The sequence below is a fragment of the Hemiscyllium ocellatum genome, chromosome 49 (assembly GCF_020745735.1).
Source record: "Hemiscyllium ocellatum isolate sHemOce1 chromosome 49, sHemOce1.pat.X.cur, whole genome shotgun sequence".
NCBI classification, from domain to species: domain Eukaryota; kingdom Metazoa; phylum Chordata; class Chondrichthyes; order Orectolobiformes; family Hemiscylliidae; genus Hemiscyllium; species Hemiscyllium ocellatum.
In genome coordinates this window covers 4,356,028-4,372,751 of record NC_083449.1, presented here as the reverse complement: position 1 = coordinate 4,372,751, position 16,724 = coordinate 4,356,028, and the positions used below count along the sequence as shown (strand labels likewise).

General features: G+C 41.3%; 2 protein-coding genes across 4 annotated transcripts in view; both read left to right on the top strand.

The window, feature by feature from the left end:
* LOC132837100 (histone H4) overlaps positions 1-16,724 on the top strand; it is a 1,051,674-nt gene that overhangs the window by 1,011,903 nt on the left and 23,047 nt on the right. The window lies entirely within an intron of this gene.
* Positions 1,746-8,732, top strand: LOC132837123 (histone H2B type 1-O-like). Of its 3 annotated transcripts, none has more exons than XM_060856823.1 (3): positions 1,746-1,766; positions 2,532-2,592; positions 8,157-8,732. In XM_060856823.1, exon 3 carries the CDS (start codon positions 8,330-8,332, stop codon positions 8,711-8,713), a length of 384 nt encoding a protein of 127 aa, XP_060712806.1. In that variant the 5' UTR covers positions 1,746-1,766; positions 2,532-2,592; positions 8,157-8,329; the 3' UTR covers positions 8,714-8,732. The 3 variants fall into 3 exon arrangements, with proteins under 3 accessions (XP_060712806.1, XP_060712804.1, XP_060712805.1); XM_060856821.1 differs by lacking the exon at positions 1,746-1,766 and adding an exon at positions 1,808-1,911 and having other exon boundaries at positions 8,319-8,732; XM_060856822.1 differs by lacking the exon at positions 1,746-1,766 and adding an exon at positions 1,892-1,911.

Below are 16,724 nucleotides of genomic sequence, written 5' to 3'. Positions count from 1 at the left end.
TTGATAGCTGACCTTTCACAGTCACAAAGCAGAAACTGATTGCAACAGATGAAATCTCAGCTCACACATTCACATAGTAGAAACTGGAAGGATTGACAATTACACAAACATATTCACTAAGCAGAAACTGACAGCTACAGATTGACAACTATATTTATGTATTCACAAAGCAGAGTCTGAAAGGTACAGATTGACAGTTACACTCACTTTGGCAAAGAAGAAATTGACAGGTAGAGAGTGATAACTGTACTCCCACATTCACAGAGCAGGAGCTGATGAGTACTGGTCAATAACTGTATTCACATATTGACAGGGAAGAAACTGACAAGGACAGATTGGTATCTACACTGTCACATTGACATAGTAGAAACAGATTGACAATGATACTCTGGGGTCAAATAGCAAAACCTGACAGATACTGTTTGATAATTGCACTCACATATTGATATAGAATAAACTAACAGGTAGAGATCAATATCTACATTCTCACAGAATAAACCGATGGGAACAAGTTGATGACTGTATTTAATATTCATACAGCAGAAACTGACAGGTCAAGACGAATATCGAAACTCACATTCTCATAGCTGAAACTGACAGGTTCAGGTTGACAACTACACTCAGACACAGCAGAAACTGTTTGGCACAGATTGGTAAGTAACACACATATTCACTGGGTAGAAACTGACAGGTATATATTGATAACTAAACTCGCATATCCACATCAGAGAAACACATAGGGACTTATTGTATTTATTGAAAATGAATGAAATCTATTTATCAGCCAGTCCCTGGCAGTTTCCTCTATGTGAATACACGAGTTCAGTTATCAATCTGCACCTGTCGGTTTATGCTATGTGAATGTATGGTAAATATATTTACATTTTCTCATTACAGAGACAAATAGGGACAGACTGATAACTACACTCATGACATTGTGGACAGCACATGGACAATAGCTGTTCCTGAAGGTAGCTGACCACCCGCTTCTCAAAGGGATGGAGAATAAATGGTAGGCTCAGCCAGCGACATCCACGTTTCAAGAGCGAATAAACAAAAACATCTGGCGTACAATACATCACAAGTTTTCTGTCTGCAACATACCTGACACTAAAATCTGTCATCCACGACAAACTAAATCGTGTCCCTGAGATGTTATTGCACACCTGGTCTGACTTTTGCACGGGCCTCCTGACCCAGAAATAAGCACTGACACTGTGATGCAATACTCTCTCCATCAATTATTTTCTGCCTTCGTAAGAATGGTCCACTTATTCCATCTGTATGTTACTTTGGGCAAAGAGTTAATATTTGTGGATGAGGGTCAACAGGATTAAATACCACAGTTAACATTCGATCTGGCCATGTTATCGAATAGGGGAGCACAGGGGATGGGCCGCCAGTTTCTCCGTTCCCTGATCAGATTGTGAGAGCGCCGGATGAAGGAGTTATTAACATGACCCGGGGATGAGCTCCATTGGAGCTTCATAAAGGGACAGTGTCCCAGTTTGAAACGTTCCCTGCCGTTTCCCCCAAACCCCAGTTCCTTTCATCAAACTGGAAGAAAAGGGAATTGGGGAAATGACCAATTGACATTTGTTTCTGGGAGGCATTTGGAAAGCAGCGTATGAGCAATGCTGCCCCGCCGCCATGCTTATTCCTGAGTAGAGGAGCGCATGCGTGAGATCCCCACACACACCCCCCCCCCCCACTTTCCACAATCACCACCCTCCTCCCCAGCGCTGCTATTGAGGAGCATTTACTCAGTGAGTGCAAGAGGTTTGTTTGAAACAAACCGCAATGTAGAGATCAGCGCCCAGGGAAGCGAGGGAACAGCAGGCTCCTTCCAGCAGCACATCGGGATGGGAGACAGGGACATAGAGGGGGATCCGAGACCGGGATTGATTCGGGGTGAGTTCAGGGAGAACCGGGGGCTGTTTGTAAGAGGCCGAGCGGAGCAGGAACTGGTCCCGCAACTTGGAGTGAGCGGGCTGGGGGGAAGAGAGAGGCCTTTCTCGGGCTGTGTGTGGGCCTGCTGAGGGAGGCAGAGCGGGAAGAAGCTGCTATGGGACATTCTTGTGATTTACAATCATGATTTGGCTTCGGTTTCCCGTTGTTTGTTGACATTGGGCAGTGAATACTGGAAACACTGATCGGTTTTATGATAAACCTATAAAATACACTATTCGAGTCAACAGATTAGAAGTGTCCACTGAAACATTAGAAATAGCGCCCATTGTTATTTATTTAAATGGTTAATGTATTGCCAACTGGAGTTCGAACTGTGTAAGCATTGCAGCTGCCTCAGGATTTTCCATTCATGGAGGTTCTGGTTAGTTTCTTGGTCTCGCTCAACTGTTGCAGAATTGCAGATTAAAAAAAAATAAGAAACAACTCAGGACAAGATTGGAATCAAAACCAGATCCTTTTGAATTGCTCAGTTAGAATACCCGAATGTTTATGAACTGTTTTCTACATGAATCAAGTTGATTTTTCCTAACTCAGTTTAGGTTGTTTTTGTATCCCTCCAGGAAATGTACCAAAACGATGTAATTTTCTCTTGTTTGACCAACTGCTTCTCACAAACACCAGGTATGTTATTGCTGTCAGAGCATAGAACATTTCCACAGTCGCAGAGCTGATCAAGTAGATATCAGACAAAAACAAGCACCTGACCATTCTCATCCCATTCAGTCAGCATTCCATTTCAATAAGTGTGGCATGGCAGCAGAGGATCTGCCAAGCCCATCTTTATCTCAACATCATTCTCAACTTGCTCACGTTGCAGGAATCAAAATCATACTTTCTCTCAGCTCTTTGTTTCCAAGTTCACTTCAATTTTTTACAAAGTGCCCACATTCCCATTGACCCTCCCTATGAAATAATACAAGAAAACAGAATGTCATTTCTCCAAATTAACAATATAATCAAATAAGCACCTTTTTAAACCAGTAGAGAAAGGATGTTTTAGTGAAATCTGGTAATTTGTAAAGTTTCTCATTTTATTTTGCAAGTAGAGTTCAACCATGTTTAATAAATTTGCCTTGATGGTTTAGTTCTTCTCCACTGTCTGACAGAAAGTACAAGTCCTTTTGCTTTCCTCATCCCCACCATAGAGCATTATAAGGGTACCACTAATGGTTTGCCCCATCATACTGCAGAGTTATGTAACATTCACAATAGAATATTGATATGAATTAGATAATTCTCAGTTCTGTCGAAGGAATACTGTGGTCAATTAGCTGCAATACAGATTATGTGTTCATTGCCTTTCCCTTTAGACAATATAAAAGGAACTTAACACCCATCAATTTCTCATTATTATTCACAAAATTATATCACAATGAGAAAAGCTGATGGCAACCTGAAGAACAGCCCTTAATACCATTCCTCCCAGTTAGACTCTGCACTATAGGGGTTACTTAATCCATTGCTTTTCCATTAAATAAAATAAATTCACTGTGAGAAAAACTGATAGGTACAGATTGATACCACACTCACATTCACATAGCAAAAACTGACAGTCGTAGATTGATAATGAAATTCTCAGATTCACAAAGCAAAGGCTGGCATATGCAGATTGATCACTACTTTCATACATTCACAGACAGGAAATAGTCATACAGCACAGGAGGAGACCGTTTGGTGCAACCAGTCCATACCGACTGTGATCCCAAAATCAAAGGGGTCACAGCTGTCTGCACATGGCTGATATCCCTCCAAACATTTCTTGTTTGTGTACTGATCTCAATGATTTCTATAACCGTACCCACATCCACCACTTACTCAGGAAATTCATTCCAAATATGAACCATGCTCTTTGTGAAAAAAAATGCCCCCATACCTTTTTAAAAATATGCCCCTGAGTCTTGAAATCCCCCACTTTAGGGAAAAGATACCTGCCAACCTCATCCATTCCCCTTATGATCTTATAAGTCTATATAACTTACTGCACTCCAGTGAAAACTGTCCCAGCCAATCCATTCTCTCCCGGTAATTCAAACCCTCCATTCCCAGCAATGTCCTGGTAAATCTCTTCTGAGCCCTCCCCAACATAATAGCATAGACAGACAAATATTGATAACTAAACTCTCATATTCCCATTGCAGGAACGGATAGGTACCAATTGATAACAACACTCACATACACAAATTGCAGAAATTGTCAAAGAGATATTGATAAATGTATTCACATAATCACAACACAGAAACTGACAGGGACAGATTGATAAATGCACGCACACATTGACAGAGTACTTACTATCATAGAAAGCTTGATAACAAATCTATTATATCCACAAAGCAGAAACTGACAGGAACAGACTCCCAGAGTAACACTCCCAGTTTTACATTACATAAACTGACAGGTACAGTTTGAAACTAATCTCACATTTGTACAGAGCAGAATGTAACAAGTACAGATTGATAACTATACTTACAGATTGACAAAGCAGAAACTAACACATTTAGAATGACAACTCTAGCTGCATATTCACCATCAGAAACTGAAAGTATGGATGCATGATGATCCTTATACTCACATGGCAGAAACAGACTGTTACAGCTTGATAATTATAGTCAGCTATTCACATTCCAGTAACTAAACGGGACAGATTAATAACTGCATTCTCACATTCACATAACATAAACAACAATAACTTACCCCCACCAATGTAAGACTCATCAGTCTAAATTCCTAGGTTTCTTTGAACAGCCTTTCTTAAATAAAGATGCAATATTAGCCAACCTCCTGTCCTCCAGTATATCACCCATCACTGTTGGTGATAGAAATATTTCTGATAGGGCCCCCACAATAAATTCCCCAGCTTCCTGCAGTGTCCTGGGATTCACTTGATCAGTTCCCAGAGATTTAGCCATCTCTATGTACTTTTACGACCTCCTGCACCTCCTCTTGTCATGAGGACTGTTTTCAACACGCCAACATTTATTTCCCCAAGTTTGCTATCCTCCACAGAGGCAGACTGATAACTAAACTCACTATTTGAATATGAGAAACCGAAGGGAGAGAATGATAATTACACACCTGTACTCATAAATCAGAATCTGACAGGTGTACATTAGTAACTGCAATCTCCTATTCAGAGAACAGAATCTGACAGGTACATATTGTTAACAAAAGTCATATTTACCTTGCAGAAACTGACAGGTATAGATTAATAACTACACTTTCATTCACCTTGCAAAATCTGACAAGTACAGATAGACTATTGATGTAGCAGACAGATCAATTGGCACAGCTTAATAACTGCAATCCTATATTAGCGTTGCAGAAAGTGACAGATACTGATAACTTTACTCCCATTCACAAAGCAGAAACTAGCAGGGACAGATTGCTAACTGCATTCCCACATTTTTTTTTTGTTTTCTTCATTCCTGGGATGTGTGCATCACTTGACTATCCCTAATTCCATGTCGGCCAGACCAGGTCAGGATAGCAAGTTTTGTTCCCTAAGGATTCTGATTTTTGTTTTCCTGAGAATTGACATTAAACTCTTATTTTCAGATTATTATTGAATAAAAATTCCATTCTCTGCTATGGTGGTATTTGAATCTGGGTGCACAGAATGTTACTATCTTGATTAATAATCCAGTGATAATATGACCAGGCCCATTGCCTTCCCTATTCACATTCACATCGCTGAACCTGACAGCTTCACATTGGTAAGTACACTCTCAAATTAATAGAGCAGAAACTGACAGGAACAGATCACTAACTGTATGTACACATTCATATTGCAAAAACTGGCAGGTACAGATTGATAACGGTACTCACATTCACATAGCAGTAACTGGCCGATACAGACTGTTAACTCAACTTTTACATTCATATTGCAGAAAATGACAGGTATGATTTAATCTGACTGTTTCGGCCATGTAAATGTTTGAGTATAGTTATCCATCTATGCATGTTAGTTTCTGCAGTGTGAATGTGTGAGGGTGAATTGGTCAGTTTCTGCTAGATGAATGTGAATACACTTTTCAATATATACCGGTGAGATTCTGTGATGTGATTATGTGAGTGTAGTTATCAAACTGTAACTGTCAGGTTTTTGCAATCTGAACATGAGTGTTGTTACAAGCAGAAACATTCAGGGATCTATTAATAATTGCAGTCATACATTCACTGTAGCAGAAACTGAGAGGCATAGATTGACACCTGCATTCATGTATTCAGATAGCAGAAACTGCCAGGCACAGGTGGATAACTACACTCACATAGCAGAAACTGACAAGAACTTTCTTATAGCATAAACTAACAGGTAAATATTTATAAATACACTTCCATATTCACAGAGAAAAAAACACTGTCAAGTACAAAATTACAGAGCAGAATCTCACTGGTATATATTGGTAACTGCACTCTCTCATTCACTGAGCAGAGATTGACAGATGCAGACTGATAACTACACTGATGCATTCACAGCACAAACTTATAGGAACAGGTCGACAAATACCCACATTCATTCACTTAACAAACTGACAGGTACAGATGGTAATGAAACTCTGATATTCACAGAGCATAAACTGACAAGTCATAAATTGATAACTTTACCCACACATTCAAATTTACAGAAACTGACATACATATTGCGAAAGGCATTCAGGCATTACCAAGTGAGAAAGCTATGGCCACGTGTTAATATCATAAACCGAGAACCAAAGCCAACTGTGATAGATTGGGAAATACACACGCACATTCACATAGCAGAAACTGACATATCAATATTGATAACTATATTGGGATGTTCACTTCGCAAAGACTGATTGATAACCACACTCTCATATTCACTGAAGCAAAAAGGAGAGTTACAGATGAATAACTACACTCAGGTTCACAAGATCAGAAACTGGTAGGAACAGATTGATAACAACACTCATACATTCAGATTGCAAAAACCTGACAGTTACAGTTTGATAGTTACACTCACATAATCACATCACAGAATCTCACCGGTATATATTGAAAAGTGTATTCACATTCACCTAGCAGAAACTGACCAGTTCACCCTCACACATTCACACTGCAGAAACTAACATGCATAGATGGATAACTATACTCAAACATTTTACATGACAGAAACAGTCAGATTTATGACTGCACTCACATATTCACAGAGCAGAATCTGACAGATAGAGATTAATAATTATATTTCAATATACACAGAGCAGAAACTGACAGGTTTACAAATTGACAATCTCATTCACATATTCTCAGCACAAATACTGATGAGGAAGGATTGATAAATACACTGTCATATTCACCAAGCAGAAACTGTCAGATACAGATAGATAGCTATATTTACGTATTGTAAGCCAGAGTCTGGGTCCAGGTTGACAACTAAACTCACATACTGAAATAGCAGAAACTGCCAAGAAGAGACTGATAACAACCCACACATTCTCATAGCTCAAACTGCTAGGTCCTGGTTTGTAACTACACTGACATTCACATCGTAAAAACTGATAAGTACAGATTAATAACTATGTTCTCAGATACACAGAGGTGACACTGACAGAAACAGATTGCTAATTACACTCTCATAGTCACATAGCATCAACTCACAGGAACAGATTGATAACTACACTCAGTTTCACACATTAGAATCTGACAGGTACATTTTGATAACTGCATTTACACATTGCCTTGGCAGAAGCTGATCAGCATTGATTCAAACCTGTGCTCACATATTCACAATGCAGAAACTGACAGATACAGTCCCATATATGCAGAGAAACGTTTCTGACAAGTACAATTTAATAAGAACACTCAAGTATTCACAAGGCAGAATCTTACATGTATACATTGATAATAACACTCACATTCACCTTGCGGAAACTGACAGGGAAAGAATGATAAAAACGCTCACACGTTATTATGCACAAACTGACAAGGACGGTTGCTTATATAATTCTCATACTTGCACAGCAGAACTGGTCAGGTATAAAGTGACAAGCTCTGTTAATTACAGCTGATACAGAGGACGTGCTGGGCGAGAAACACACCCCTGCACTCCCACATCATCGTAACAACGAGCAAAAGATAGAGAGCCAACACCACAGTCACTTTCTGTGTCACAGATTAAAAAACAAATCTCCCTCAGTCAGAATCCACTGCTACTTCACATGTCGTTGCAGATACTGAATCCCACACTGGCCCGTCAGAGATATTAAACAAAAATACCTGTTGCATAAACTACCCAATCAGGAACTGTTCTTTCCGCCATCCTTCATTGCTGCCGCCGTCAGTCGAGAAAGAGGGAGCTCCTAGCCCGCTTTCCTTTATTCTGTTTCTGTAAGTGTGTGGCACGATGGCTGATGAGAAGAAAGCACAGCAAACCTCCAAGAAGGGCGCGAAGAAAATTATCAAGAAGGCGCCAACGAAGGGCGGCAAGAAGAGGAAGCGGTCCAGGAAAGAAAGTTACTCCATCTATATCTACAAAGTGATGAAGCAGGTTCACCCCGACACCGGCATCTCCTCCAAGGCCATGAGCATCACGAACTCGTTCGTCAACGATATTTTCGAGCGCATCGCGGGGGAGGCTTCCCGCCTGGCCCATTACAACAAGCGCAGCACCATCAGCTCCCGGGAGATCCAGACCGCCGTGCGGCGGCTGCTTCTGCCCGGGGAGTTGGCCAAGCACGCCGTGTCGGAGGGCACAAAGGCGGTGACCAAGTACACCAGCTCCAAGTGAAGGACTGCACTGCACTGAAATAAACGCATCCACAACCCAAAGACTCTTATAAGAGCCACCCAGAATTTTCCTGAAACGGCTGAACTATTATGTTTTTGAGTATGTACAATTAATGTCTATGATATTTGTGTTTTGTAAATGTTCTATAAATTACTGAGTGATCGCTGACCCGATGTGTGCCTTATTCTTGGATGTGTTCTTACATATTATGTCAAGACGTTAGAATACTTAGGTTAAAATCCACCGGATTTACACAGTTCCACATTGTTAGTGAACTGATGAAGACTGAGCCTCCACCCGGGCCGAGTACAGCTCTTGCCTGAGGCAGTCCAGAGAGCAAGAAGCTCTCCTTCGATAAAATAAAACAAAGAATGGGGATGCTGGAAATCGGACCCAGCAAAACACAACAGCTAGAGAAACACAGCAGGTCTGGCAGCACCTGTGGAGAGCGAATCAGTGTGAATGTTTCAGGTCCAGTGACCCTTCTTCAAACTCTTCATAAGTGCCTTTGAACTGAGCGCTTTGAGAATGAACCCATCTCTGAACAGTCTCAAACTGACCATCCATCCAACAGGGGGCAGTTTACATTCCCTTGGAGCCAGGCTCCCATCACGGAGGAGCTTCGTCCCCTGATCAAACCTTTTACTGTGCGGGTATCGGGAATTCCGAATGTTCCAAAGCCTTTTCCACTTCACTGCAACTTTATTGGAAGATCGTCACGTGGGAACAACTGCTCAATTAGCGCACAGCAAGATCCACCAAGTCAGAAGGTGACAATGCTGCGGACTGGATATGTGCGTATCGCAGTGATGGCTAAGGGAAGGTCCTTGTTACAGGGCCTTGGAAGAAGTCCCTGACTTTTCCCCGGATAGTGGCAGTGGGATCTTTTACACCCACCCAAGAGGGCAGACAGAACCTCATAATAATGATAAGCAATGCAGGTTCAGATATATATTCAAAACGCCGACGGTGTACAATGAAAATTTGTTTTATCCTCAAACAGCCAGTCAGATATCAGTGTGTAAACCTTGCATTGAAAAGCTACATTGAATACCAATGAGCTACCAGGAGCCTATCAACGTTTTGGTACTGACATTCTATCCTTGATTTTTGCTGCCTCATGATATTGATCTGTCAACATGAAATACCAGAAAGCATTCTTTATACAACTCACAGCGATCACTGTTCCCAATGCCACAGCTGCAGTTTTCTCTGTGCAATATTTGCATTTCCACTTCTGACAACAAATTGCCACAAATTGATCAAAAGTAAAAGCCACAGTGGAACCAGACAGAACAATCAGTGGCTGCATAGTTTAGGACTGCATGAATACTACACACACGGATGGAGTACCGCAGGTGATAAAATTCTTCGTGGAAAGTCTGTGGAATGTGCCTCATTGTCACGTCTAGGATAATAACCAGAAGGTCTGCCGCTGCCATGGCCTCCAAGTACCGAGAAAAACATTTGGAGAGACCACATCTTCCCCGTGAAAGGGTCACAACAGCTGTCACATTAACTGAGAGCAAGGGAAATAAACAGAGGAATTAGGCTGTGAGCAGAATTTTTTTAAAAAAAACTGCTACTCAGATTTGCAAACACAGTATTCCATAAAAATAAAGGTATCAATTCATAGAGTCATGCAGATGTACAGCATAGAAACAGACCCTTCGGTCCAACCCATCCTAACCGACCAGATATCCCAACCCAATCTAGTCCCACCTGCCAGCACCACGCCCATATCCCTCCTATTCATAAACCCATCCAAATGCCTCTTAAATGTTGCAATTGTACCAGCCTCTACCACTTCCTCTGGCAGCTCATTCCATACCCGCACCACCCTCTGCATGAAAAGGTTGCCCGTTAGGTCTCTTTTATATCTTTCCCCTCTCACCCTAAACTTATGCTCTCTAGTTCTGGACTCCCCGACCCCAGGGAAAAGACGTTGTCTATTTATCCTATCCATGCCCCTCATAATTCTGTAAACTTCTATAAGGTCACCCCTCAGCTTCCGACACTCCAGGGAAAACAGCCCAAGCCTGTTCAGCCTCTCCCATAGCTCAAATTCTCCAACCCTGGCAACATCCTTGTAAATCTTTTATGAACCCTTTCAAGTTTAACAGCATCTTTCCGAAAGGAAGGAGACCAGAATTGTACGCAATATTCCAACAGTGGCCTAACCCATGTTCTGTACAGCCACAATATGACCTCCCAACTCCTGTACTCAATACTCTGACCAATAAAGTGAAGCATACCAAACGCCTTCTTCACTATCCTATTTACCTGTGACTACACTTTCAGGGAGCTATGAACCTGCACTCCAAGGTCTCTTTGTACAGCAACACTCCCTAGGACCTTACCATTAAGTGTACAGGTCTAGCTATGGTTTCCTTTCCCAAAATGCAGCACATCACATTTATCTGAATTAAACTCCATCTGCCACTTCTCAGCCCATTGGCTCATCTGGTCCAGATCTTGTTGAAATCTGAGGTAACCCTCTTCGCTATGCACTATACCTCCAATTTTAGTGTCATCTGCAAACTTACTAACTGTACCTTTTATGCTCGCATCAAAATCATTTATGTAACTGACAAAAAGTAGAAGACACAGCTCCGAACTTTGTGGCATTCCACTGGTCACAAGCCTTCAATCTGAAACCCCCACCACCACCACCACCCTCTGTCTTCTACCTTAGAGACAGTTCTGTATCCAAATGAGTAGCTCTCCCTGTATTCCATGAGATCTAACCTTGCTAATCAGTCTCCCATGGGGAACCTTGTCGAATACCTTAATGAAGTCCATACAGATCACATCTACTGCTCTACCCTCATCAATCCTCTTTGCTACTTCTTCAAAAAACTCAATCAAGTTTGTGAGGCATGATTTCCCACGCACCAAGCCATGTTGACTATCCCTAATCAGTCCTTGCCTTTCCAAATAGATGTACATCCTGTCTCTCCGGATTCCCTCCAACAACTTGTCCACCACCGAGATCAGACTCACCGGTCTATAGTTCCCTGGTTTGTGTTTACCACCCTTTTTAAACAGTGGCATCACACTTGCCAACCTCCAGTCTTCCGGCATCTCACCTCGGACTATCGATGATAGAAATTCGTCAGGAAGAGGTCCAGCAATCACTTTTCTAGCTTCCCACAGAGCTCTCGGGTACACCTGATCAGGTCCTGAGTATGTATCGATTTTTATGCGTTTCAAGACAACCAGCACTTCCTCCTCTATAATCTGGACATTTTGCAAGATGTCACCATCTATTTCCCTACAGTCCATATCTTCCATATCCTTTTTTCACAGTAAATACTGATGCAAAATATTCATTTAGTATCTCCCCCATTTTCTGTGGCTCCATACAAAGGCCACCTTGCTGATCTTTGAGGGGCCCTATTCTTTCCCAGTTACCCTTTTGTCCTTAATTTATTAGTAAATCCCTTTGGATTCTCCGTAATTCTATTCGCCATAGCTAACTCATGTCCCCTTTGTGCCCTCCTGATTTCATGCTTAATACTCCTACTGCCTTTATACTCTTCTAAGGATTCACTCGATCTATCCAGTCTATACCCGAGATATGCTTCCTTCTTTTCCTTAACCATGCCGTCAATTTCTTTAATCATCCAGCATTCCCTGTACCTACCAGCCTTCCCTTTCACTCTGACATGAATATACGTTTTCTGGATTCTGGTTACCTTATTTCTGAAGGCTTCCCATTTCCCAGCCATCCCTTTACCTGCGAACATCTGCTTCCAATCAGCTTTCGAAAGTTCTTGCCCAATACCATCAAAATTGGCCTTTCTCCAATTTAGAGCTTCAACCTTTAGATCACGTCCATCCTTTTCCATCACCATTTTAAGTCTAATAGAATTATGGTCTCTGGCCCCAAAGCGCTCCCCCACTTACACTTCAGTCACCTGCCATACCTTATTTCCCAAGAGTGTGTCAAGTTTTGCACCTTCTCTAGTAGGTACATCCACATACTGAATGAGGAAATTGTCTTGTACGCACTTAAGAAATTCCTCTCAATCTAAACCTTTAACACCATGGCAGTCCCAGTCAATGTTTCGAAAGTTAAAATCCCTACCCTTATAACTACCCTTATATCTTCTGAGATCTTCTTAAGTTTGTTTCTCAATTTCCCTCTGACTATTAGGGTGTCTATAGTACAATCCTAATAAGATGATTTTCCCTTTCTTATTTCTCAGTTCCACCCAAATAACTTCCCTGGATGTATTTCCAGGAATATCCTCCTTCAGCACAGCTGTAATGCTATCCATTATCAAAAATGCCACTCCCCTTCCTCTCTTGCTCCCTTTCTAGCCTTCCTGTAGCATTTGTATCCTGGAACATTAAGCTGCCAGTCCTGTCCATCCCTGAGCCATATTTCTGTAATTGCTATGGTATCCCAGTCCCATGTTCCTTACCATGCCCTGAATTCATCTGCCTTACCTGTTAGGCGCAGCAGGTCAGGCAGCATCCAAGGAGCAGAAGAATCGACGTTTCGGGCATGAACTCTTCTTCAGGAAACATCGATACTCCTGCTCCTTTGATGCTGCCTGACCCGCTGCGCTTTTCCAACAACACATTTTCAGCTCTGATCTCCACCATCTGCAGTCCTCACTTTCTCCTTCCCTGTTAGGCTCCTTGCAATGAAATAAAACCAGTTTAATTTATTAGTCCTACCTTGTTCCTGCCTGCCCTGACTGTTCTGTTCTCAACTGTACCAATCTCAGATTGATCTCTTTCCTCACTATCTCCCTGGGTCCTCCCAACCCCCACCCACCACCACACACACACATACACACACCTTTCTAGTTTAAATCCTCCCAAACAGTTCGAGTAAGTTTCCCTGCCAGTATATTTGTCCCCTTCCAATTTAGGTGCAATCCGTCCTTCTTATACAGGTCACTTCTACCCCAAAAGAGGTTCCAGTGATCCAAAAATGTGAATCCTCCTCCCACACACCAGCTCCTGAGCCATGCATTCATCTGCTCTATCCTCCTATTCCTGCCCTCACTAGCTCGTAGCACCAGGAGTAATCCAAATATTACTACTCTTGAGGACATCCTTTTTAAATTTCTGCCTAACTCCCTGTAATCTCCGTTCATAATCTCAACCTTTTCCCTTCCTATACCGTTGGTTTCAATGTGGACAATGACCTCTTGCTGACCCCTCCCCACTGTGAGAACATTCTGCACCCTCTCTGAGACATCCTTGTTCCTGGCACCAGGGAAGCAACACACCATTCTGCTTTTTCTCTGCTGGCCACAAACACGTCTGTCTGTACCTCGGTCGACAGAATCCCCTCACACAATTGATCTCTTGGAAGCCGACGTACCCCTGGTTGCATTAGAGCCCGTCTCAGTATCAGAAACTTGGCTGTTCATGCTACATTTCCCTGAGAATCCATCACCCCCCAACACTTTCCAAAACAGCATACCTGTTCGAAATGGGTATAGCCACAAAAGACTCCTGCCCTAGGTGCCGACCTCTCTCACCCTTCCTGGAGTTAACCCAACGATGTGACTGTATCTGAGAATTTCCCCGCTTCCTATAACTGCCATCCATCACATACCGTTGCTGTTGCAAATTCCTCATCGCTTCTATCTGTCTCTCCAATCGATCCACTCGATCTGATAACATTCGCATCCAACAGCATTTATGGCAGACATAATCCGCAGTAATCCTTAAACTCTCTTTAAACTCCCACGTCTGACAAGAAGTACATATCACTGTAAAGGCCATTTTTGTTCCCTCACAATCTACAGTCCCAGAAAATAACACCGTCTTATTCTTCTACAACACACTGCACCAGCTTTAATTAATAGCTATGGCTTATATTTTAAGTTTAATCAAGAGACTTATCTCCAAAAACATATAATCAAGAAAGAACTCACTGTACTCACTAATACAGCCTTTCTCTTGGCCAGACTTAAAGTGCATCATGTTATTAAGAAAAGGATATGGCTTGCCATTCATTTGAATTTAGACATAAATAAAACAAGTAAGCTTCGAAATACAATCCATGAACTTGGATAAGTGGTCAGTCTACACTGGATATTTGTTTTCCCGCAATCAACGAAGTCATCCAAATTTTGCATTGAGATGCAAAGAAACTGCGTGGATGTAGATGGGGTAAGGCAGATGAATAGTGATGCAGTATGATGCCTGAAAGTTTTGAAAGGAAAATCTGGAAAGTGGCTTGAATATCAAGACGGGCAGTACAACAAAATTGGTAAGTAGATACATGGGCACATTAGAATTTATCCAAAACCAGTGACAAGAACTAAAGGAGAACAAGTCTCTTGAAGCATATACTGAGCAGTTTCACATATCACAACTTACCACAGAGTATAGTAAGAGAATTCTGTGGGCCTGAACGGCTACAAAACATATCAGTGAGAGGAGCAGATTAAGGATGCTACCATATATTTTAGGAGGTTTGTCCGTGTGGGTCCATTTCAGAAACCATGTGTCATGAAAGAGGAAAATCAGGAATAATTCATGAAAATAAATGGAAGAGCTATCCTAAGAACAACAGAAAAAAAGTTCGCAGTTGACTAATAGTTGAAAAGAAGTGACAGAGCACAGTACTGTAACGGGGAAAGTAAGCATTACTGTTTTGCTTGTACTGCGTGTTGTCGGTGTGTAACTGAAGGGACTCGGTGAAGACACTATGTACAAAATACTTTACTCGATTTTCCCACCACCAGGAAAACATCCATGTGAGAAGGAAACCAGTAACACAAGAGGTCCAAAATAAGGTCAGTGCTGACATGAAAAAATGTGAAACAATGGCCTGGAGATTAAAGACTCTCTCTCTCTATTTTTTTTATATAAAAACACGCACACACACACACATGAGCTTTAAAATCTCTTCAGTTCAGAGGACTGACTCAGAAAAAGACAAATATAAATAGGGGATTTATAATTCCCTCAGTTTAGAGGAATCAATCAAAGCTGAGCAGCCCCAGTCTGTATCCCGTGCACATGTAAATAAAGGGTGTCTTTATGACGGGATACCGGTCTCTGTACAAACATTTCACCAGTGAAGTTACAAAATTTGAAACCCTTCTCATTTGATTAATTGTGTACAACATTGACGTCATTGTGAGCCACATTGCCTTATTCTATACATCCAATCCAGTAAACACAAATTCAATTATAGGCAACTCTACGAAGAGCCTTAGGTCCTCCCATAATCTAATGATATCAGCCTGATACCTGCACCATCTGTCTTTGGATCTTACAATGCTTCTGATAGTTTTGCTCCTTCCTTGATATTTGCCAACTGCATCGCACCATTTACCAATAATCTAAATAGTTGCTCTTCACTAAGAACTCGTTCGAAACTCTGTGCTAACTTTCTTTTTGGTAGATTAGGCGGGATAATAATCTCTACAAATTGTTATATGTCTTTAAAATTGACTTGAAGAGAAACTTACTGTGATGCATCTGACAAATTGAGAAAATTCTCTCACGTCAGTCTGAGAAATCAAACAACTCTGACTTCCAACTGCAGTTTATGATCCCTGTTATTTACATACTGTAAGTGGATTTTGAACTAAAGCTGCATTAAAAAAAAACATTTTACTATTTTCATACTAAACACTTTCCATTACTAATTATAATTCCTTACTAAAAGACAAATATTTGAATTCCACTGATGGCGAAAGTTAATCACTTTGCAATTTTATCAAGCCATAACAATGTACTTGTTTAGATTTCACAAACATACCCACATCTTATTCTGTCTCCGTCACTCTTCCATTGATCTTTGGAATTTGTACAAATTATCTGCATCAGCATTTAAATTTCAATTGTTTATCTCTGTCCACCGGGACTTCTCTTTTTATAACCTTTCTCCAGTGGCAATGGTTTGGTTTTGGATGTCATGCTTGCATCATTCATTACATCTCTTCCCTCATAATACATTGGGTCTCTTCATTACCTGTAAGCATTTGCTCAAGGAATTTAACGAACCCTTTCACACTAACTTGTTGTT